This window comes from Haemaphysalis longicornis, unplaced genomic scaffold (genome assembly GCF_048455015.1).
Source record: "Haemaphysalis longicornis isolate Haplotype H1 unplaced genomic scaffold, Haemaphysalis longicornis Haplotype H1 scaffold_4, whole genome shotgun sequence".
In the NCBI taxonomy this organism is placed as follows: Eukaryota; Metazoa; Arthropoda; class Arachnida; order Ixodida; family Ixodidae; genus Haemaphysalis; species Haemaphysalis longicornis.
Window position 1 is genome coordinate 3684353 of NW_027526361.1, and position 21545 is coordinate 3705897.

Genomic DNA, 21545 nt, shown 5'->3' on the forward strand with positions numbered 1-21545 from the left:
TACAAAGCAAAGCTAAGCAGCTTTCTCAGAAACTTCGCAGCTGAAGAGAAATTTGTCCTGGTCCAGGATTCGAACCCGGGACCACCGCTTAACCGGAGCAGTCGCTCTACTAACTGAGCTAACCAGGAAGCTAGTCGTTTGTAGCACGTGAGCGAATTGATCAACAACTTGAAGTAATGGACAGGTGTTAATTGACGACAGTTCTATCACAGCTGTGGCAGTAAGAGCAAAAACAAAGGGGGGCGGGGGGCAATGTCCAACGACCCGGAACCGAGCCTGGGCTGCTCGAGGCAAGTCCCCACACCTACAAAGGACTTTGCCGAGTTCAAAATTTCTTGATGTTTTAATCCAGACTGTATTTATGAAATACAAACCTTGTGCACCCTACAAAATTTTCAGGAGGAATGGGCCACATTTCATTTACCAGTAGGTCAGAAGAGGGTGTACCTCATTGCTACAAGGTGTAGTTTCCACGAGAACTTTTTAGCTTCAAAAACAGTGCAAAGAGGGGACTAACTTAATCCCATCTCCTGCGCTGTTTTTTGAAGCTAAAATGTACCTAGAATCCCATGAGAACACCTTTCCACGAGAACGTTCCCAACAACCAGAGAGCCTGCCCAGCACGAAGAGGCAGAGCCCAGATACAAAAGCACGATGGCATTTATTCCAGCAATCAGTGCCAGGGCACCCTGCCGCCCAGAGGGGTGTGGCCCAGTTGCCCGTAGACCGGGGTGACCACGCCGCCGGCCGTCCCCATCTGGCCGGCAAAGGAGGACGTGTCGGCCGTCGACAGCTTGTCTCCCTGCACCACCCCGCCGTCGCCTTGCAGGGTGGCGATGCACTTCCAGATGCCCATGTAGTTGGCTGGCGGCAGAGAGGAGGGGGGGTCACGGACAACAGTGCACCTCGCAAGGCGGGAGTCACGCAGCAAGGATGCACGAGTAGGAGGCTGGCGACCAGACACTGCCACAATGAAAACCAAGCCTAACTGCAAAGCTTCGTGGCTGCGATGGCGAAGGTGAGGTTAGCGGCAACAGGTGGACGAAATGATAGAGGCCGCAATTCATTCCGTGGCTGCGCAGTTTCTGCCCCCGCGGCAGATGCCGCTAGCTTAACCTCTGACGAGCACGTGTGACATTATCTGGCCGCGCTAGGATCCTATCTTATTCTTGCTCCAGGGAGGGAGATGAGGCTGCAAACCTGGGTTACTTGGCCACGCTCTTTTTGCTGCTACTGGCTGTGCAAGCGTGCAGGCTGGGCAACTTTTTCTACCTCCGCCCCCTTGAAGAGCATGCACTCGTGACATTAGCTCTCTCTGTCTGGCTTCCTTCTTTATAAACGGAGCTCAATTTTTCACGCCCAAACTTCGTATCGCCCAAAAGCTCATGCACCCCACCACACCCCTTTTCTCTTTAAAAGATCACGTACATGCGACATGCTTAAAGGCATTGTGCAACTGAGCTTGCCAGAACAGCAGAAGGAAGCAAAAACACGCCTAACCTGTGGAAACACCGAAACCCCAGGTGCGAGCCAATGGCCAGGTATAATTGCAGCAGTACTTGTGAACTGAGGTGAGCCTTGGCCAGTGGTTAAACTTATGAACAAAGGTGATCCAATGTAATGCTGCCTATTTCCTCGTTACAGCTCGTATCAAAAGGTAAGTAATGCCAGTTAATTAAGAAGTTGGAACACATAAACAAACTAATCAATCCAGAGTTTATTAACATGCTCAGGGACACCCTATTGGCCTTTGCACTGGTGAATGAATAATTATAATAAAGCAAGCTTTTAACATGAAAACAGTAAAGGCTTAAAACAAAAAACAATTTTACAACAACACGAAGCTGACTGACCTTTCCAGAGTCTCACACAGCCATCGTCCCCGGAAGACGCCAGTATAGTACCAATGATGTTCCAACTGACCCGCCATGCCTGTCCGAAAAAAAAAAATTATCCACCACGGAAACCATTGCAAGAAAGAGCCTTCGGCACTAAGATACCATGCACACTCGTGCAATGGCCGCAGGCTGATTTTTGTTAAAAATTGAAAGGCGTGCATTACACGAAGAAAAACATTTTTTGTGTGTATAATGCATTTTGCAAACATTAGGTTTATTTATGTTTCAGGACCAAAGTAAATAAATTGATTAAAAGCAATTATCTTTCATCACTGTCATTCCAATGTAGTTATACCGTATTTATTCGAATATAGGGCGAGGTCTGTTGTCTGAAAGTTATCGTCACCACCACCATCACAACCGGCCTGGTCGTGTCCCCAGCAGGATGAAGGCCCCTCCCACAGGTTTCCAGCCACGTCTGTCGAGCGCCAGCCGAGTCCACCCTTTCCTCCCAAATGTTCCTACTTCATCCCTCGGCCGACCCCACCCCCTGAAACGGATGGTTCACCTGTTGTCCCTCAAGTAAACGACGGGACTCGCCTCCGCTTAACTTGAGCAGCTAGAATGTCTCCCACACGGGTCCGTTCCCTAATCCACAGAGCTGTGCTCTTACCCCCAAGCCATTCTTTTTTCCATAGCCCGCTGGGTTGACCCAAGTTTTCTTTCAAGTCACTCGGTGAGACCCCAAATTTCCACCCCATATCCCATTAATGGAAGAACGCATTGCTTATACACAGGGTTGTTCCATTTTCAGGTAAAACCCGATATTACCCGATTTTTGCACCCCGAACTAGTTCTAACCTTATTTCTCCCTGAATGGACCTTTCCAAAGTAGCGATCTGACGGCCCGCCGCACTCAAGCAGTACTTGCTGGAAGCAAGCCGCACAAACGCAGCTTCCGAACTCGTTGGGCACTTGCACGACTCTACTGCTCGCTACCTCCGGCTGGTCAATGCTGCACTGACATTGTTGTGCTTCGCTAATGGAACCAGTTGAGATACGTCCCGGAATCACATAGCTCTCGAATGAAGACCGACATGTTGCGCAAGCAGGCAATAATGTATTTGAACAAGGATGAGCGCCAGCTTTTCGTGAGAAAAATGGTTAATTTCTTACAAGTTATCACCAATGTTGGTTACTCTCATCATTATTGATTCATTTCTAAACAAATGGCCAATTTCGGAGTGCCTTTTCTAGAAAATGCTCATGTACCTCCGATTAGTAGCTTGAAATAAACACCAATTGAGTTAAAAAGCCCCTGATACCCACTTAAATAAACTGAGTGTATTACTTCATACATCCACAGATTGAACCCGAACAAACCCAATTTTCGGAAAGGCTTTATAGAAAAGCCAGTTTTCTCCCCGATTATCAGTTTAAAAAATATAACCCGATTAAAAAAAAATATAAAACCCGAAAATAAACAAACCTAGTTATATACCAGCTTTTTGAGGGACAGAGGAAGCTTACTATCAGGACATCAGAATTCCTACCAAAAGCAGCCCACCCCATGCTTATTCTGTGGGTAATTTTTTTTTGATGATTTGGATCAGCACTTATGACTTGCCCAAGATAGACGTAATCGCTTACTGTTTTCAAGATTTCGTCACCTACCTTGAAGACAAACAGTGGAAGTTATGAAAGCACACGTAAACATAGAAGCACCGATGCGTACTGTTGTTGGTACTGCGCGCACTATGCTTCGTTTAGATGCACAGCACTGCAGGGCTTTGGGGTTGTCTCAGACGACACTGGCTGACTGACACAAGTGACGTGACTATATCTGTCGAGCGAGCACCATGTTTCACGAAACGATTATTTTCTCCATGAACAAAAACAAGCCATGTTTAAATGCAGTCACAAACAAACCAAAGGCAGAGAACGGCTTGCTGCGGTGTGGTGGCGCCATCTAGGTTGACTAACAGTAAGCAAGTCTCCGCTCCACACCAAGTTTAGCTGAAAGACCTCTTCTTATGATGTCATTGCAAACGTCGTTCAAACACACGTTTTGGTGCGACAATCAATATTTTATCTTAAACTGATTAATTTCGCAGTGCATAAAGCATCGTTTGCTTGGGGGCAAGCGCTGGGGGCACTAGAGAGCACGAAATCTTTCGAATAAAACAAACCCGTATTTTGTCTTTATGGTCCTTTTAAGGAGTGCAATGTATGGCTCATCAACACCGCGATCACATAACACTTCAGTTACTGCTGAAGTGGGCACAGAGTCAAATGCTTTTTATAATCTATGAATGCCACGTACAACAGGGTATTATACTCTGAACATTTTAAATTACCGGGTCGATAGTGTGAGTATGTTCTAAAGTTGAGAATCCTTTCCTAAAACAGGCCTGCTCTTGTGGTTGTTGAAGGTCTAAAGTCGCACTCATGGGGCTTTACTTTTGTAAATAACTTGTAGGTAACTGAGAACAGACTGTGATTTCTAAGCTCTTTGGCATCACCTTTTTTATGCAGAACTAAATTCACGTTTTTCCATGCCTTTGGCACCGTTGAAGTCCTCAGGCACTGTGGCAATAGGTCTGCAAGCTTTGTTAGCATAACATCCCTACCAAGGCACAATATATCAGCCGTAATGCTGTCATGTCCCGCAGCTATGCCTCCCTTCATTGCTTTGAGTGCCAGTGCTACCTCATCTCCCATAACAAGCAGAACCTGCCCGACGTCAGTAATTGGAAAAATTATCCCTGAGTTAGGGTCAGAAGCATAGAGGTTCGCATAAAATTCCTAGCTATTTTTAGTACATCATCCGTATTGTTTGTTATTTTGCCATTCTTATCCCAGAGTGCTTACATTCTATTTCAGCCAATAGTTAGTTTTCTCCTAGCTGCTTTCCAACTTCCTACGTGTTTCAATGCTGCTTCAAATGTTGCAACCAGGGTTCGTACGGGCTTCTAAAGCAAAAATTCAAGGGTTTTCAAGGACCAGAAAACACATTTTCAAGGTCCCTATCTTATGTTTTATCTGGGATTATTTATAACTTTTTCAACAAAATGCAAAATTTTGATATTGCCTAGTACCTAAGAATATTAATGCACATTTAGATAGGTGCTATGGGTTCATGAATGCTCCCCCAGCTTTATTTTTTTTTCATAGTTTATATACTTAGTTAATGTTGCCTGCATCTCCTGCTTTGTGAGCAAGAGTATCAGCTGAAATTAACTCAGCAAGTGTTGCTACAAGGCAGGATGAACTATGTACACGACCACCATTTGCACGTAAAAGCAAACGCAGATGGAGCGTATGAGGCACAGCAAACACGCAATGAAAGGCCGTCCACAGACTAGATGGAACATACAAGATAGAGAACAGAAGCCGGCTTTCACGGGATTGTATCGTGACATGAATTCTATTGAGGAGTGCTGCTACCAATGTTGCCTCGTAATAATGAGAATCCACAACTCGTAATTTCACGCAATACACTGAAGCTTGATTGTTACAATGTTTCTTTACATTTTTAACACCTAAAATTCACGACGAACACTTTAAAAGATAGGGCCATTGGTTCTCTCCAGAAAAAAATCAAGAGTTTTCAAGGACCCTTAAAAAATTCCAGGACTTTCCAGGCCTTGAAATTTACGCTTCTAAATTCAAGGGTTTTCAAGGTTTTCAAGGACCTGTGCGAACCTTGTGCAACGTCGAATACATCGATGTCGGCATACCAGCCTCAAAGTCATACTCGAAGTCATACCAGCCTTATATTCGAAGCCCAGCGTAGCAATATAACGATTTTGATGTGACAGTTTTGGTTTCCACCTTTTGAACTGTTTCCAAGCTTCCAAAGGAGCCCAACAAAGCTGTTTAAAATGTAACGAGAAGATTTAAGAATAAAAAGTATAAATATTTACACAAACGTAGGTTGCAGATAGTAATTAGCAAGCTTCGGCAGCTACCGTATAGGTCGGAATACAAGTCGAGCCGGAATATGGGTCGACCACTTTACCTTGCGGCCGAAAAATGGAAAAAAATTAGGCCGATGACCGGTGTACGAGTTGAGTGGTACTTTGTGAAAAATCTCGACCTACATTCCGATTTACATGGTACAAGTGTACTGAATGCCTTGCGATACAGCAGCAGGCGCCATGGGGGACAGAAAGCTTGGGAGAGGCCCCGGCGGCGCATTGGGAGAGGTGAGCAGGAAGTGGCGTATTTTTCCGCACTCTCATCGGAGGTCACTGGAGACCGTGTCCTAGCAACGGCGTCAAAGGCCGGCCCCCCGAGGCCCCCCGTCCCTGTGCGGCCCAGCCAATGGTCGGCAGGGGGAGGGAGCGAGCGAGGGTGGCGGAGGCAGCGCATGCACACAAAGATACAAGCAACGGGGCTGGGGCTAGGGTATTCCTGGGAGCAGGCACAACTGCCTTCTGCAGCAGGCTGGGGGCATCCAGAAAGGCCGTTTGCAGGGGGCTAGCACGGCCGTTGTGCCATCTGCTACATTAGGCCTGCTACTGTGCGCGAGAACCTACTCCAAACCAAAAACGCAGTGTTTGTACTACATCTGTAAATTTACAATATGCTACGTATATTGCTATGGATACCTTCAGCCCCAGCGAGTGTGCCGCGTTATCGCCGTTCAAAGGATAAACCACACGTGCAGAGTCGAAGAGGCCTCATGTCGTGCGGTAGACACGAAACGAGTGTTACCGTAAGCAGACCTATGGCAGCATTTCGTAAAACAAGGCGTTCAGATGCATTTTTTCCATCTAATGCAGGTTCAGTGAGTGCAAAGCAGTCTACAGCTTTGCCTTCGACCGTCACAGGGTTGCGAGAGTTGACAAACGTACGCCGTAGACTGCGTAACAAGAGTGCGTGAGAAGGCATAATTCATGTTGCATTATCTTCCACATAAGCAAAGCTAACCTAAAAGTCCACAGGTGAAAATGAGTAATTGCTTCACAACAAAGGCAAACTGAACTAACGAGCCAGGGCAAGGCGTACAAGACCCTGTTTGTTCAATACATGCAGATACGCTCGCCAAAAATGTTAGACTAAATTGAAGTTCACCTTCAATAAACTACAACCTTTCATGCAAATATAGTTCTGTTTTCGATATGTTTGCGATGTGACACAAAGACATTCACTCACGTTTGGTCATTTTCTATTGATTGTGGCGCAGCGACCGGCACCAGCAGACAAAGCCATGTGACACAAATAACTCCAAAGTGAAGCAGAGAAGGCGTGTAGTGCCTGCGGCCTTACAGCTAAGCAAAGGCCAACGTCCATATAGGCGCTCATAGCCTCGATAAAACCGAAACCATAACCGTATGAACACAGAAAACACGATGTTTCAGCCAAGTGCATCATGGCATGGGGCATCATGGCGGTCATATCTCGCAGCTCACTTCGGTCTCTGCGGTGCGGGATGGCACTGATGAATGAGTTTGGCACAATAGGGACGGTTCGGCGCAGGCACACAAGTGTGGCACTCAATGGCGCAATGGGCGCAGCTGTTCCACCCCTGAAGCAAAAAAGGGCAACCTCCATTAATGGCATTTCCGGCTTCAGCAGAGCCAACGTCAGGGCCTCTCCTCAGCTGTTCTGTCCTCCGTGGCAGGCGCCATAGCAGTAGAAGCTGAGCCAGTAGTTGCGGCAAGGCTTGTAAGCAATTTGGGACGCCATTTTGCATTTTCTGTAGGAATGTCTGGAGTTCCTGTTGCAAGATTTTCTTTCCAAGTTCTTGTTTTGTCCGGAGACTATGCCCGGAGTTGCCCGGAGACTATGAAGAGAAACTATGAATATGAACAGAAGTTGCCCGGAGACTATGAAGAGAAACTCATTTCTTTTGGAAGATATTTCACTGCCCTGCGACATGAGCACAATTTCCTACTCGCACAGATTGGCAATGCCGACGAAACTCTGATTTTATTTTGTATGCCATCGGCCCAGACCATTCACAAAAAAGGTGATTGCCAAGTGAGCCTGCACACAACAGGCAATGAGAAGGCTAGGATAACTAAGATGTCAAGCCCGTTCTACATGGTGCGTTTTTTGCCTGCGAATTCGGTGGAACGAACATTCGCACTTGCGAAGTTCGCAATGCCTGGAAATGTCGTCTACATGACCTGCGAATGTTGCGATTTTCGCACTTTAGAAACACATTGTTTGCAGACCGAACTAGGTCTGCCACGAGCAAAGCTTGTTGTGATGTTAAAAAATAAGTGTTATTGCACTTTCTGGGGAAGTTGTTTCTGATTGTTTTGCAAAAATATGAGCTTGTTAGCGGTTTCACTTAACAATGCCAATTATTTTTCATTATACGCACACATAGGAAAGAAGACAAACACAGCAAGCAACCCTGGGTTCGCTTGTTGTACGCACCTAGCACATTTTGGTGTACCTCGGACGGGACTTGGTTCTTATGTACTTCTTCCAAACTGCTGCGATGTCTGCGACATGCATGGACACCGATTAAGCATTTGTTGAAAACGGCGCGTGACATCGTGTTGTGAACACGCATACGTTTGTGTTGGTGCACCCGCACTTACACCGTGCGTATGCAAGCAACGCCATCTGGTTGCTAAGCGTGCAAATGTGGATGCCGTGACATGGCCGTGACGTTCACCTAGCTGTGTTCCCGTTGGCCGCAAGTTCCGGCCCCTCTACCACCTCCACGCCGCACGAGCGGCGTTCGCCGGGGATGCTCGATTGTTCCAAACATTTGGCACTTTGCCGCAGCAACGAAAAAAGGTCGTTTTGCCGCACGAGCGGCACCGCAACTGCGAATTCGCAGGGAAAATGCACCATGTCGAACGGGCTTCAGCCTCCAGTGGTTACGCCCCCTTCATCATCTCAAACCGAAAGGCTGCCGATCAACGAGGTGTTCCTGAAGAATGTCCACATTCACTGCCAGGAGAAGGGGTAGATGACGGAAAAGCTTTTTCTCGACTGGATAAAGTCGGTGTGGAGGCGAAGACTGGGGTCACTGCTGTGGGGATCCTAGCGCCCGAGGCCATTGCGCGATCACTGGGTTTGTGCCATCACGCGGCGCTTTTCCCCTCTCTCCTCTGAAATTCCGGCTCGTCTTGGCGCCTCTGTGTAGAGCCGAGCCGTCTCTCAAACTCTTGCGTGAGGTGAAGCCTGCAGAGACCGTTGCGGCGATAAAACACTGTCACGCAGCGGGCGCTCCGCCCTGGTAGCGGAGCTAACCTCACCTCATTGGTCCGTTTGAACGAGGCCCGAACCCGACTCTCGCCGGGAAGCGAACGCGCGCCCTGCGCGGGGGTCCGTTCGGAGAGACGCTTCCAGGACGCCGAAGGCGTTGGCCGAAGGTATGTGACGCTTTCTTTACCAGCCGGCTGCCACTCTGTGGCGCCGGCGAAAGCCCACCAGCCCTTCCGGCTGCGGCCCGTGCCTAAGGCTGCTCCTGTTGTCCCTACGCTTGCATATAGTAAGGCCGTACCTACCACTCGACGAACACGCCGTGCGGTACGCGCCTGTGAGCGAATGGGCCCCGTCTCCCTCGCTGCTGCGAGCCGATCCGGCCAGCACGGCGATACGCGCGCGCACAACGTGCGAGCACCCCGGAATTTGCCCTGACAGAAGAGCCCACTGGCTCTGCGCCGACGAAACGTGCGCACTTGCGCGTGGCGCCCCATCGCCCCTTTCACCTAACGGGAAGTACGTACCTGTACTGTAAATTGCGTAATTGGGACTGTAAAATATGTGACTAGAATGTTAGTATAAAATAAACGTCTTCCCTCCGTACCCTGGGCATATTCCTTTGTCGCCCCTTTCTCCACCTGCCCAACAGAGGCGGTGTTGATTTGGCGCGACGGCGTTTCAGTATCGTGAGCGTGCTCAACTAGCTCGAACCCACGGTGGTTCCTCGCAGTGTGCATGAATGCCTGCCTTGTGCAAAGCTAGCGTTATGCATATTGTGAGGTAGAGAGACACCACAAACTGGCGCCCAACGTGGGGCCATTGGCTCATTAGCCTTTGGCCGCTAATTAAGCTGAGTACGCAACCGGAATCAGTCTTAACGCTTATCCGCTAGCGGTAGCTGCTACGGGGACGAGGCGACTGCCCCTCCGTACGCGAGTGTGCGTGCACCCCTCGTTAACGCAGCCCCACGGGGCAGTGCGACGGTGCAACCGCGCCCCACTGGAGCGGCGGTATACGTATTCCGGGAGAAAGGCCACAGCCGCCACTCGGAGTAGTGCACGCGAGATATATGCTTGTTGCCGTCCCCTGAGAGTAGAGCACGAACGTGGTAGTTGACGCGCTATCTCGTGCTTCGTAATATATCGAGATTCATTGTCCAAGTGTGACTTTAGCCGGCGGCGCAAAAGCGTGTGCCAGTAAAGGAGGCAAAATTGACAGCCGTTCAGTGGAGGAAGAGGGCCCAGAGTTGAGAAAGAGCGCGCGGACACCCCGCAGAGAGGGGCAGGCGCTTTTCGCGAACTCCATGCCGCCGGAAAGCGGACGGGCTTCGGCTGTAAATCAGGAGGGGGAAGCGATGCCCGTTGCAAGGCGGTTGTATTGAGCCGAAAAGAGCTAGTAGCCGGCCAGCAGAATGACCCGTTTTGTCGCCGGATGTGCGACGGTCTCTGGGAGACAATTTTTTTTTAGTTTGATTTTTTTTTTAGACGCCGAGACGTAGCTTGTCCTGCTGCGGGCGTGCGCCGAGATGCTACTTGTCTTGTAGCAGGCGCGGGAGGGGGGCTGAAGTCAGCGTGTGTCGCCGACGCCCCGGGGGACTCATTTCTGCTGGACGGTGAAGGACTCGTGCTTAACTACGTAGCCGCCGATGATGAGGCAGTTGAACCATTGAATGTGGTAACCCCCTAAGTCTGAGTTGCGCACTGCTGCGCTAAGCTCATGACGAACCATTCGCCGGGCATTTAGGCGGCTCCAAAGTTTTGATAAACTGAGTCGCTCCGTGACCTGGCCCGGGACGAAGCGAGACATTTTCGCTGTTGCCGATCCTGCCATGTCTGTCAAACGGCGAGGGCGCACGGTGGGAAGCCGCCTGGAATTATGAAGCCATTTGACAGTATGCGTCCTTGGCAGGTAGTCGTTTGCGACTTGAAGGGACCTATGCCGAGAAGCAAGCAGAGCTTTACTTAAATGGTGTCACGGGCTGACTATTTGGCGCTAGAGCACAGTGGCTCTGCGCGGTGATGACAAGGCACCCACGCTTATCCAGGCTTCCGTCGGCCAGCTCATCACCTCAGTGATCATAGCACACTAAACGGCAGGCGCTTTCGCCCCCGTGCTGACTTCACTTCTCTCAGTCTCAGTCAGCGCGGCCGCCCCGGCCGCCCCAGCCCAATCTGTGTGGTCAGTTGTCACTCCCCTCCAGCAAAGCTGTAAGCGCATGTTTTCTCTTTTTATTCGGTTTGTAAGAGTGTGCATGTTACGTGGCACTGTCTGTATTAGTGTGTCCCCATTTGGGCGTTGATGACTGCACATAATGTATCTTGTCCTAATTTGTTTTGTTATTTTTTTTAGAGCACTAGTTTAATTGCACAGGGTGAGGAAGTGTTCCGCTTAGTATTATGAGCGTTGTACCGCGTGATGTAGCATGAACCTATTTTGTTTGCTTAGTTTCTGGGTTTGGTACGGTTCGTGTGTTAGCCTCGTTGAAGGCGTTAGGGTTGTTTTCTTTTTTATGTGTGTGTGTGTTGTCGGTGCACGATGTAGTGTTTTCTTTTTCCAGTGCTTTGACGTTATTTATTTGGTACCGGAACCCCTTGGTCTGCGCATGCGGGACGAAGTGCTTTGTACGTTTTTTTTTTTTTTTTTTTGCCCCTTTTAGCAGTGAGCAGGGCTAGTTTTCTTCTCTTCTGTTTTTTACTCAGGCGCAGTCTTGACGAAAGAGCGAATGCCGAAAAGCGGCGGCTGGGTCGGTCGCGGGAGTGCCCTTCGAGGACTGTCTTTCGCTTTCGCGCGCAGCCAGGGTCGAGAGTTATAGTCTTGTTTTGAAGGTGTCGGATTTCGGCCGTCCGCGGCCCCGGTGTTCGGGGCGAGCAGCGCGTACTGGAGGCCGTTGCGTGAACTGTGTGCAGTTGGGAGAGCAGGCCAGACTTTGGGGGACCATATACTCAATGCCAACGGGAGGTTGTGTTTTCCTGGAAAACGCGGGCCGGGCGTACGCTACGAGTGGGGCGCACCGCGTTGTTGCGAAGGGACTTGGCCCCGGTGGCACGAACACTGTGACGCGCGTGTTGTGGAGGCGTTCGTGAGTGCGTTTGGTGTGTGCTTCTTCCGGCTTCAGCGAACCCAACGGTGCATTCCGCGAGTGGCTTCTGCTTCGTCCAGTGCGCCCTCCGTCATGTCGTGCCTCGCCGGTGTGGTTAAAGGTCCGCGGGCAGAGTAACCGACGGATGGGGAGGGGGTTTCCCGCGCCGTGATCTTGACCGGGCCCTGAACAGTTGTGCTGACTCGGCGGTCAACGGCATGTACCCCCTGCGCACCGCCTTCAGCTGGCGAACGTGGCCGGGCTGCGCTGCACCGACGAGGGCGGGACTCGCGGCCGGTTGCGAGCTGCGGAAGAGGTGCCCTCTCCAGATGTGGACAATGTGGTGCCATATCGGAACCGCACCATGCGTCATCGGCACCACGGCTGTCGTCCGGCAGCTGCCTCGCTCGCGCTGGGCGGCAGCCACCACCAGCGACGGGTCATCGCTCTTCGGCGGGGCACCCATCGGGTGCCACGCGAGGTCTACACCTCAGCAGCGCCCTCGTGGTCATCATACCTGCCGGCTGGCTGCTCAAGCCGCATTTCCTCCTGGCTGGTACCCCCCTTCACGGAGCTGCTGTCTCGACGCTACGGTGAGGTCGTTCCGGCACTGGTGCCCACCATCTTCCTTTCTTGATTGACCACAACGGACGTTTCTCCTAAAAAACTTTCGTGCTCCCAGCCGCCGAACTTAGCACAAGCCCCGCGGAACCGCGTCTCCTGAATTTGTAAAAATATTTTCGTAGCTCAGCGTAGTTTCTAGCATGCCTGTGTCTTTTCTTTAGCCCTGATTCTTTATAGTCGTAGTGTGTGCTCTTTTTGTAACCCTATGTAGCATAGTATCGCACTGCATGTATATATTATTACCATTATTGTTCTTACTATAGTATCGCGATCACTGTAACCATTGTATATATCAATAGCTTCATTTTGTGTATGCATGTGGAACCGGTTACCATGTATTATGTATCTCAGTGTTGCGTGTAGTTTTCCTGTGTGTATCATTCGTGCTGGAGGGGGGTAGTGTTGTTAGTGTAGTTTGTAAATATTTTATATGGGCTGGGGACTGAGACTGCCCTGTGCATGCATTCTTTTCTACTCTTTGCCGTCTTTTGCATGCCTGGGCGATGGCCGGTCAACTCTTCTCAGACCGGCGAGGGCATTTAAGGAGAGGGGAGTGTGGGGATCCTAGCGCCCGAGGCCATTGCGCGATCACTGGGTTTGTGCCATCACGCGGCGCTTTTCCCCTCTCTCCTCTGAAATTCCGGCTCGTCTTGGCGCCTCTGTGTAGAGCCGAGCCGTCTCTCAAACTCTTGCGTGAGGTGAAGCCTGCAGAGACCGTTGCGGCGATAAAACACTGGGCCTCTTCGATTTACAGTCTCGGGCTCACCGCGGACTCCCCGAGAAGCAGTCCAACATTCGATTTTCCCGTGTATCCCTATGGCTTCGGGGAATCCTCGGACTACCCGCGGGCAGCCCGCGGGGAGCCAGAAGTGGAAAATCGAAGAGGCCCACTGTCACGCAGCGGGCGCTCCGCCCTGGTAGCGGAGCTAACCTCACCTCATTGGTCCGTTTGAACGAGGCCCGAACCCGACTCTCGCCGGGAAGCGAACGCGCGCCCTGCGCGGGGGTCCGTTCGGAGAGACGCTTCCAGGACGCCGAAGGCGTTGGCCGAAGGTATGTGACGCTTTCTTTACCAGCCGGCTGCCACTCTGTGGCGCCGGCGAAAGCCCACCAGCCCTTCCGGCTGCGGCCCGTGCCTAAGGCTGCTCCTGTTGTCCCTACGCTTGCATATAGTAAGGCCGTACCTACCACTCGACGAACACGCCGTGCGGTACGCGCCTGTGAGCGAATGGGCCCCGTCTCCCTCGCTGCTGCGAGCCGATCCGGCCAGCACGGCGATACGCGCGCGCACAACGTGCGAGCACCCCGGAATTTGCCCTGACAGAAGAGCCCACTGGCTCTGCGCCGACGAAACGTGCGCACTTGCGCGTGGCGCCCCATCGCCCCTTTCACCTAACGGGAAGTACGTACCTGTACTGTAAATTGCGTAATTGGGACTGTAAAATATGTGACTAGAATGTTAGTATAAAATAAACGTCTTCCCTCCGTACCCTGGGCATATTCCTTTGTCGCCCCTTTCTCCACCTGCCCAACAGAGGCGGTGTTGATTTGGCGCGACGGCGTTTCAGTATCGTGAGCGTGCTCAACTAGCTCGAACCCACGGTGGTTCCTCGCAGTGTGCATGAATGCCTGCCTTGTGCAAAGCTAGCGTTATGCATATTGTGAGGTAGAGAGACACCACACTGCTCGCCCAAAGGTCAACGCTGGTCCTTGACGCCTCGCGCGGGCACCTCCCGCAAGGCGCGATCAGAGTCCTTCAATGCTTCTCTGGTCATGAAACTCCCGGCCAAGTTTCGTACGGGGACAAAGGCTACCGCGAGTGGCACCACCGCAGATCGGAGGGCATCGGGCGGCTGCTGCTACTCTGTAGCCAGACCGACAGGCAAGAACACAGTAGCAGCATGCCCGTTCGCACCGAATTTTTTCGCCACTCACAAAATGATAAGTCCATTTGAGCGGCCCACGACACGTAACGCGAAAGCGCACTGCTGATAAGGCGGCGAGCGTCTGTTTTTTCTTACTACGTGGTCCGTCCCCTGCCAAACGCGCTCTGACCACGCCCCCGGCTGCCCTCCAATCAACACCAGCGCCGCGGCGCAGCAGCGTACGAAGCTCTCCCACAGCGTGATGGCGAAGTTTCATGACCAGAAAGGCATTGAAAGACTCTGGTGCGATGAAGGAGCCGGTGGACGAATGGACAGAGCTGGTTGTCATTGCAGGGATATAACAATACAAATAAAGCCGCTCGAATTTTTCCTTAAGCCTTTTAAGGCACAGGTCAGATGGCTCTACACCGAATGTATGGCGTCCGACACTGGCCCTGACACAGTCGGGACGTTTAAGTTTAAAGCAGGTGTCCCTGTCTATGCTCGCTCAGTGGGTGGTCAATGCTTGGGCAGCGATCCCCGAAGCCATGGCTGGGGCATCGTTCTGCAAGTGTTGCACTTTTCATGCACTTGATGGCACCGAGGAGTGTTTGCCCGTGACAAGCAATATTTGGATACCACCACCTCTGAAGACAGTTTTTAACTCTTTCGGGACCGCCGGAAAAAGTGATGAAAAAGGGAGGTCTCGGTACAAATTTTTTATTACATAAAGCAAAGGCACCATCCTGCCTTAGCATATACCAAAATGCAGCTAATTATATGTTCTTTGACATACAACACCAAGTTTTACTTCAACCCTGACGATAAAATTATTAAAAAATCTGAAAGTAAGAACTTCGTAAAAAAACTACAGAAAAAGATAGAAAAAAGCGTAAATATAAAAATATTAAAAAAGACTAAAATTATTTCAGGATATACAAAATCTAACACAATGCTTTGTTTCTTCATGGCAAAAGTTTGATGCAGCTAGGTGTAACTGGTTTTTTTGTTTTGTCTGTGATCTCTTTGGCACTAGGGCCATGGCCACGTTGTCACCCAGGTACATGCCGGGCTCTCGTCTCGGCGAAAACTTGATCCGTTTCTGCACTGGTGGCAGCAGATCACCACCATAGGTAGTTAACACCCTAGCGAACAAATTTAAACCAGCCAGAACATATTTCGAGCGCACACACCTACTCCAGAGCCAATTGAAACCGAAAACAGCACCCACCTTTGAGCGCGATTTGATGTTCCAGGCTGATCGACACCTGAATCCTCACTCAAGCTGAAATCCGATCTCTAAAGCCGCATTTCGACTCTTCACTGCCACTCTCATCGTTAAAATCCACAGTAGAAGGCGAAGATATGAGAGACGAGACGAGGCGGATTTCTTATCGCGCTCGCGCGAATATGACGCCATGTTTGTTTACATTCGAAACCACTGCCTGTCAGAATAAAACATATGATGCGTTGCCGCCTGGCGATAAAAAAAGAAACTTCACAAAAAAGAAAATTCCAGTTTTCAAACTATCTCCTAGATGTCGGTAGGTGTTCCATCGAGCGAAAATTTGTATTCTGCAGGCTCACGAAACCATCGATCATATGTGATCGATGGCCTATGGAGCGGTCCCGAAAGAGTTAAGCTCGTCGGTCGTCTCAAGCGCGAGACAAATACACGACGAGAGCATGTGACTGGCATGCGACTGATTGTTGCGACTGATTGTTAGGACCGGTTTTGGCGTCATATGCTCACCGAAGGAGGCTCACGACGTGCGACTGGCGAGCTAGATGCAATCGTACAGTCGTCGCGACCATCGTGCAGCCGCAGCCAATGAGAGCCCGAAGGTGTTGTCATGATGACGTCACTGTTCCTTTCAAAGCCTCGAGGAAGCGCTAGGGGCAGTTCAGAGTACAATAGAACCCCGCTCTTACGTTCCTCAGTGCTGCATTTTCTTGGCAGCTACGTTGTTTTTGTCTAGTCCCGGCGCAGCTCACACAGAGTCCCATGCATTAAACTCCCCATTGTTACGTCGTGGCTCAGAGTGCATTCCCGGATCATTCGTCCCAATCTTACACTCCAAACCATCCCAGGCAACATGCACAGACCGCCATTATGACGTCTGACGAGCCATGGCCAGGCTTGGCTACAGAACTGACTGCATGAAGCCACACACAGGTGCAATTCATCACCACTGGATGGCCCCATGTTACTCTATGCTAGCACCATCACTACTGCACTTACAAACGGAAGTTTCACTTCAGAATGCCAGAAGTGCACGTTTGCCATAAAAGCACCACCTCATGAATAGCACGCGCTCTTGTCGCCATTGCATGCTTCAAGCTTTGAGAACACCGCTGAACTTGCAATTTATCGTGCCTTGATAACGTCGCCAAAACGGGAGGCGCTTTCCCTTCAGAAAAAGCTAGACGTAATAAATGCGGTAGACAAGCAGCTAGCGCAGAAGAGAGTTGACATTGCTAGGGACCTTGTGTTGCCATGCGTGGTGTTTACCAGCAATCGCAAAAAGTGGCAATCTTACATTCTCGAGTCTTTTAAGGTTGCAGAAATATATGGAGCAAGTCAAAGCTACACTGTTTTCGTTCATTTTCGAAGGTTTCCTCACTGCTGCATTTTCCTAACTGTTATTTTATTTTCCTGGTCCGGTGAAGAACGTATGAACAGGGTTCCACCGTATTTTGAAGGGAGCGTGGTATGAGCTCGTGTGCTGTCCACTTACATTGTTGCCAGCGGTACCAACAGCAAGGACAAGCGGAATCTTTGCTGCTAAACGCTCCCACTCCACTTTACTGAACGTATAAAATCCCATGTATAACGTAATAGCACTATTTATTTTCACTTAAAGTTGATAAATGTTTTTTTTTCCTGCTCGTATTTCTCTTGCACGTATCTAAATAATCCCGAGTGTGTCTAAACAGGGAGGCGACCATGGAGCAAGAACAGTGGGCGGATCGACATCGTTGACGCACCGCATGCACACATCGGACCATGTGTCTCAAATTCACACGTACGACTAGTCGTGGAGACCGTCGTAACAATCAGTTGCATACCAATCGCATGCTGTAGTCATGCATGCGTCTCGCGCTTCACTCTGAATAAGCATCTTTGTTCGGAGATAGTTCATAAACGCTTGGTGTCCGCTTTGCTGAAAGGTAAGGAATTTACCTTACCTGCCCTCCTTCCGTTATTTCTATAGGCTTATATTGGTAGGAATATACGTTTTTTCTTTTTTGTCTCTCCAAACTGCCCCCTCGCCCTATAATTGTGACCACCTTATAATGGAATAAATACGGTATGTTACCAATGCTCTCATGCCCGAAGTAGAAAGCACTTCCAGCTCCAGAATTTCCCGTGAAGCTTTTCGTGAAGCCTACCCACAGATTATAATCGATGATTCCTTTGCTGCTTTTATCTCTTAAAGCTAGGCGTGCTGCTATTACACGCGTCAATGCCACAGTAGATTGCATGCGCAAAAAGAAAGGGGGGGGGTCAAATGGTTACCCACCTGCGTATTGTGATCATCAAACTGTGCCACAACTTTGGTTTCAAATCTGGCAGCGACTCCATCTTGTAGTTGAGACATCATTATATCTGGCCTGCAAGATGCAAACAAACAAACGAAGGAGAATAAAAATGCTCTTAACAACACCCCGTCCCCATGCAACTACTAGTGCAATGGAGATCGAGGCCCACCCACGCCACCCCCTCTCTCTTTTTTCACGCATGAAGTCAATGAACTCTATTGTCTATAGTGTCGTAATGCTGGCCACACCTCTTTACGCTCTGTCCTTACCTTCTCCTTTTTTTCCCACCGTTCCCCTTCGCCCACCCCTCGCTCGGAGGCACTCACTGGAGGGGCTTGAAAGATAGGATGCGGACGTCGCGGGAGGCGATGCCCAGCAGGTAGTGGGAGCGTCCGACGCTGGGGGCAAAGGCCAGGTCGTGCACGGGGTCCGCGATGGTGACCACCGTCTCGACGCGCGTCCACCGGCGGCTGCCCTCGCAGTACTCGTACACGTGCACCTTGCCCGTGGCGGAGGGGCCCGGGTCGTCACTGCCCACGGCCAGCATGGGCGGGTGGTTGCGGTTGCTGCGCAGAGAAAGAGGCACAAGCTCCTCCCCCCGCCAGGAGAAGCGGGCCAATGGCAAGCAGCTCACAAGGAGTAGTTCCAGGAGAGGCAGCTCAGGGGCATGCGGCAGTTGATGTCGCTCTGCAGGGACCACTGGCTGAGGTTCATCACATCGGGCGCCTCGTACACGCGCACCATGCCGTCCGCCGAGCACGTGGCCAGCTGCAGCCCCAGCTGCTTGGGCGCAAACTTGACGTCCGTCACCGATGTCCGGCTGTCCACCAGGCTGGTGCGCTTGAGCCAGTGCGACTGCTGCCAGCCGCGCTCCTGCTGACCCCCGTTCGGGATGCCGCCACTGCTCTTGCCCGCCACTGCGGACACGGGGAGGGAATTTCAACGCGCAAGACATCCCGAAAAGGGAGCCCCTTGGCTAAATATGCCTCCTCAGAGTGCCTGTCTTCTTTTTGCTGAAGGGTGGCAAACCCAGTTGTACCTGGCTAAAGCAGCACAATGCGGTTACCTGCTGCCCTGGGCTTCCGGACAAGCAGTGGCTCAGAAACGAAAGTCATTGAAGCGACAAAAAAACGACTGGAATGGCAGAGGCAAAACACTGCGCGGAGGCGTAGACTGTGAGAGCTGGACAAGACTGGCGCTGCTTTGTTAAAGCAGCACCAAATGTGAAACCTTTACTGTTTCTGCCACGCCTTGAAAAGTGGCAGTTCATTGCAGAAGTCACAGCACTAGAGGCTCATGCTTCATATGTAAACCTGTGCATTACAGCTTCCGGTCGTGCAAACACGAGTGGGGCACTCACCCAATTCCTCCCACACAGTGGCCATGCGGTCATAGGAGCAGGTGGCCAGAACTTGGCCAAACTCTGGGTGCGCCCACGTGACCTTCCACACCGAGCCACTGTGCGTCTGCGCGTGGAGAGCAAAGCAGTTGCAACCTGATGCACAAATGTTGCACCATACAGTTTTCTCACCGAACAAATACAATAATTTAGCTACATGCTTTCCGAGATGGACAAGTTGGCATGTGAAACAAGCTAGGAAAGGAACTGTACTTCCAATTACAGAAAATGAAATATGCGATACAGACCTTCCAGTTTGCTGTGCACCGCCATTCTCCATCTTCACCTAGGTCCCACACCTTGAAGAGAAAAGAATGCATTCGAATTGCCCCCTTTAGCATTTGAAGTAGTGCATGCAAATTCACTGGAGTGTGGCATGGTGATTTGCGAAAGCAATGTAGATATAGAACAGACGATGCTCCATAAGGATATCAAATATGTGTAATTGTACACAAAGCCTGATGCAAAAGATCTCAAACACAGTCCGTTACAGGAGGCACACAGTTTGTTTATTGAGCAACCATTCTGAAAAAGAGTAAAAACGGACACTTAGAGAGTAGCGCAAATTACAAGCGATTCCTTAAACCATTTTTACATCTCACGACGATCGTAACGGCAAGTCAAACAGCTTGTTTCCACTGCGGAACCACAGAGATGAGACGTCAACGGCAGCGCAAGAAGGATGCCTCGTGAGAAAGTCGTCGAATCTAACTTGCAGTTCGTGCAGACTTTGTTGCAGCTGAGCTTCTTCGCTGGCGTCGCACCAGGCCACGCTCATGTGAAAAGACGGATTGTCGTAGAAAAGTGGCAGGTCGTACTCCATCATGCAGGTGTCGATTTCGCCCACTAGTTCCTCGAGGTTTCCGATCCCATTGTGCACTTTGGCGCTAAGGAAGGTCCTTGTTTTCTCCGTGTTCGTGTAGACGTCGAGGGAGCCGAAGCAAATGCGGAACCTAGGATACGGCGCTATTCTAGCCCGCAGCGATTCCACCATGGGCTGGATCCAGTGGTGACGCAATTTGACTGTACGCGACAGGCTCACATGGCACGTGCTTGGATCCTGGACTCTTAAGTAGTCGAAGTCACGGCACACATAAGCTATCAAGCTGCCCGTTTCACTTTGCTTGGCACTAGAGATGAAGACATAGGACGCCCAGACGCCGGGCTCGTGCGCAAACGTGCGCACCCTCCCCCCGTGCAGGCTTTTGTCGTCGTCCCAAGCAAATGGATCAGCCCGATCCTTGAACAGCCCGAGCACTTCGCCGGGGAGCTCTAGTCGTGGCTTTTTGCGGCGCTGACACGCGCTAACGTCCACCGCAGCGTCACCCTTCACTCCTGCGCCTTCCTCTGCAGAGTCGTCACATTCATCAGAGGAGGCGTATTGAGACAACAGAGATAAGCTGGCGCTTGAATTCATGGCTTTAACACTAACGTGTAGCAAGGCAAATTTACACCTCGCGGCTTTCACAAAACTGAACGCCCGTTTCAGCCTATTGAGACTCTACACACCTTCACAGTCTGGTCACTGGAGCATGTAGCGAGACGCTTGCCGTAGAAGTCGTAGGCCACGTCATGAATTAAATCGTTGTGGTCAGCAGCAATGCTTCTCGCGACAATCATGCCTGACAGGTCGGTGCAGCAGGGTTAAAATAGCACTCAAACTTCACTGTCGCTCTCAACATGCGCAACGCTCAAAATTGTTTCAAAACCATGCCGACGCAGAGCGCCATTTTGAAAATTGTCATGGCCACCGCGGCAGTTGCCAACATGCAGGGGGATAAATACGCGTTTTTAAATTTGAAAAAAGATTCCAAATTTTCCGGACCACCTAGTATAACAAGCTTTTTCAGCACATCCAAGCAACTCCACACTCTATGCCCTGTTCAAGTAACCTTCATCTTGTTCACTTTCCGAACTCAACCACACGACGTCCTCGGATCGTTTACCTTTGGCATGGAGGAAAAAAAAAATGACCTTTGGGCACTTTTTCCCTAACAGCACGAGGCACACCACCTACCCTT

At 50.6% G+C, this 21545-nt stretch overlaps 2 protein-coding genes across 2 annotated transcripts; both read right to left on the minus strand.

Annotated features, from left to right (window-relative positions):
* Window positions 1-637: 637 nt before the first annotated feature.
* On the minus strand, window positions 638-21396 carry Nup44a (nuclear pore complex protein Nup44A). The gene is made up of 8 exons (XM_077705688.1): window positions 21034-21396; window positions 19773-19823; window positions 19486-19591; window positions 18760-19042; window positions 18452-18691; window positions 18107-18197; window positions 1854-1932; window positions 638-864 (listed from the first exon to the last, which is right to left on the minus strand). The coding sequence occupies exons 1-8, from the start codon at window positions 21142-21144 to the stop codon at window positions 674-676; spliced, it is 1152 nt and encodes a 383-aa protein (XP_077561814.1). The 5' UTR covers window positions 21145-21396; the 3' UTR covers window positions 638-673.
* On the minus strand, window positions 20108-21035 carry LOC144178131 (U6 snRNA phosphodiesterase 1). The gene has a single exon (XM_077705689.1). The coding sequence runs from the start codon at window positions 20939-20941 to the stop codon at window positions 20123-20125; it is 819 nt and encodes a 272-aa protein (XP_077561815.1). The 5' UTR covers window positions 20942-21035; the 3' UTR covers window positions 20108-20122.
* Window positions 21397-21545: the final 149 nt, after the last annotated feature.

Bases quoted from the DNA above. Each gene is read 5' to 3' on its own strand.
- LOC144178131 (XM_077705689.1), bottom strand. From the start codon at position 20,941: ATGAATTCAAGCGCCAGCTTATCTCTGTTGTCTCAATACGCCTCCTCT.
- Nup44a (XM_077705688.1), bottom strand. From the start codon at position 21,144: ATGATTGTCGCGAGAAGCATTGCTGCTGACCACAACGATTTAATTCAT. The intron at 18,198-18,451 runs GTGAGTGCCTCC...TGCATCTTGCAG, and splicing joins CTATCTTTCAAGCCCCTCCA to GCCAGATATAATGATGTCTC. The intron at 1,933-18,106 runs GTGGGTAACCAT...TTTTTCGGACAG, and splicing joins TTGATGATCACAATACGCAG to GCATGGCGGGTCAGTTGGAA.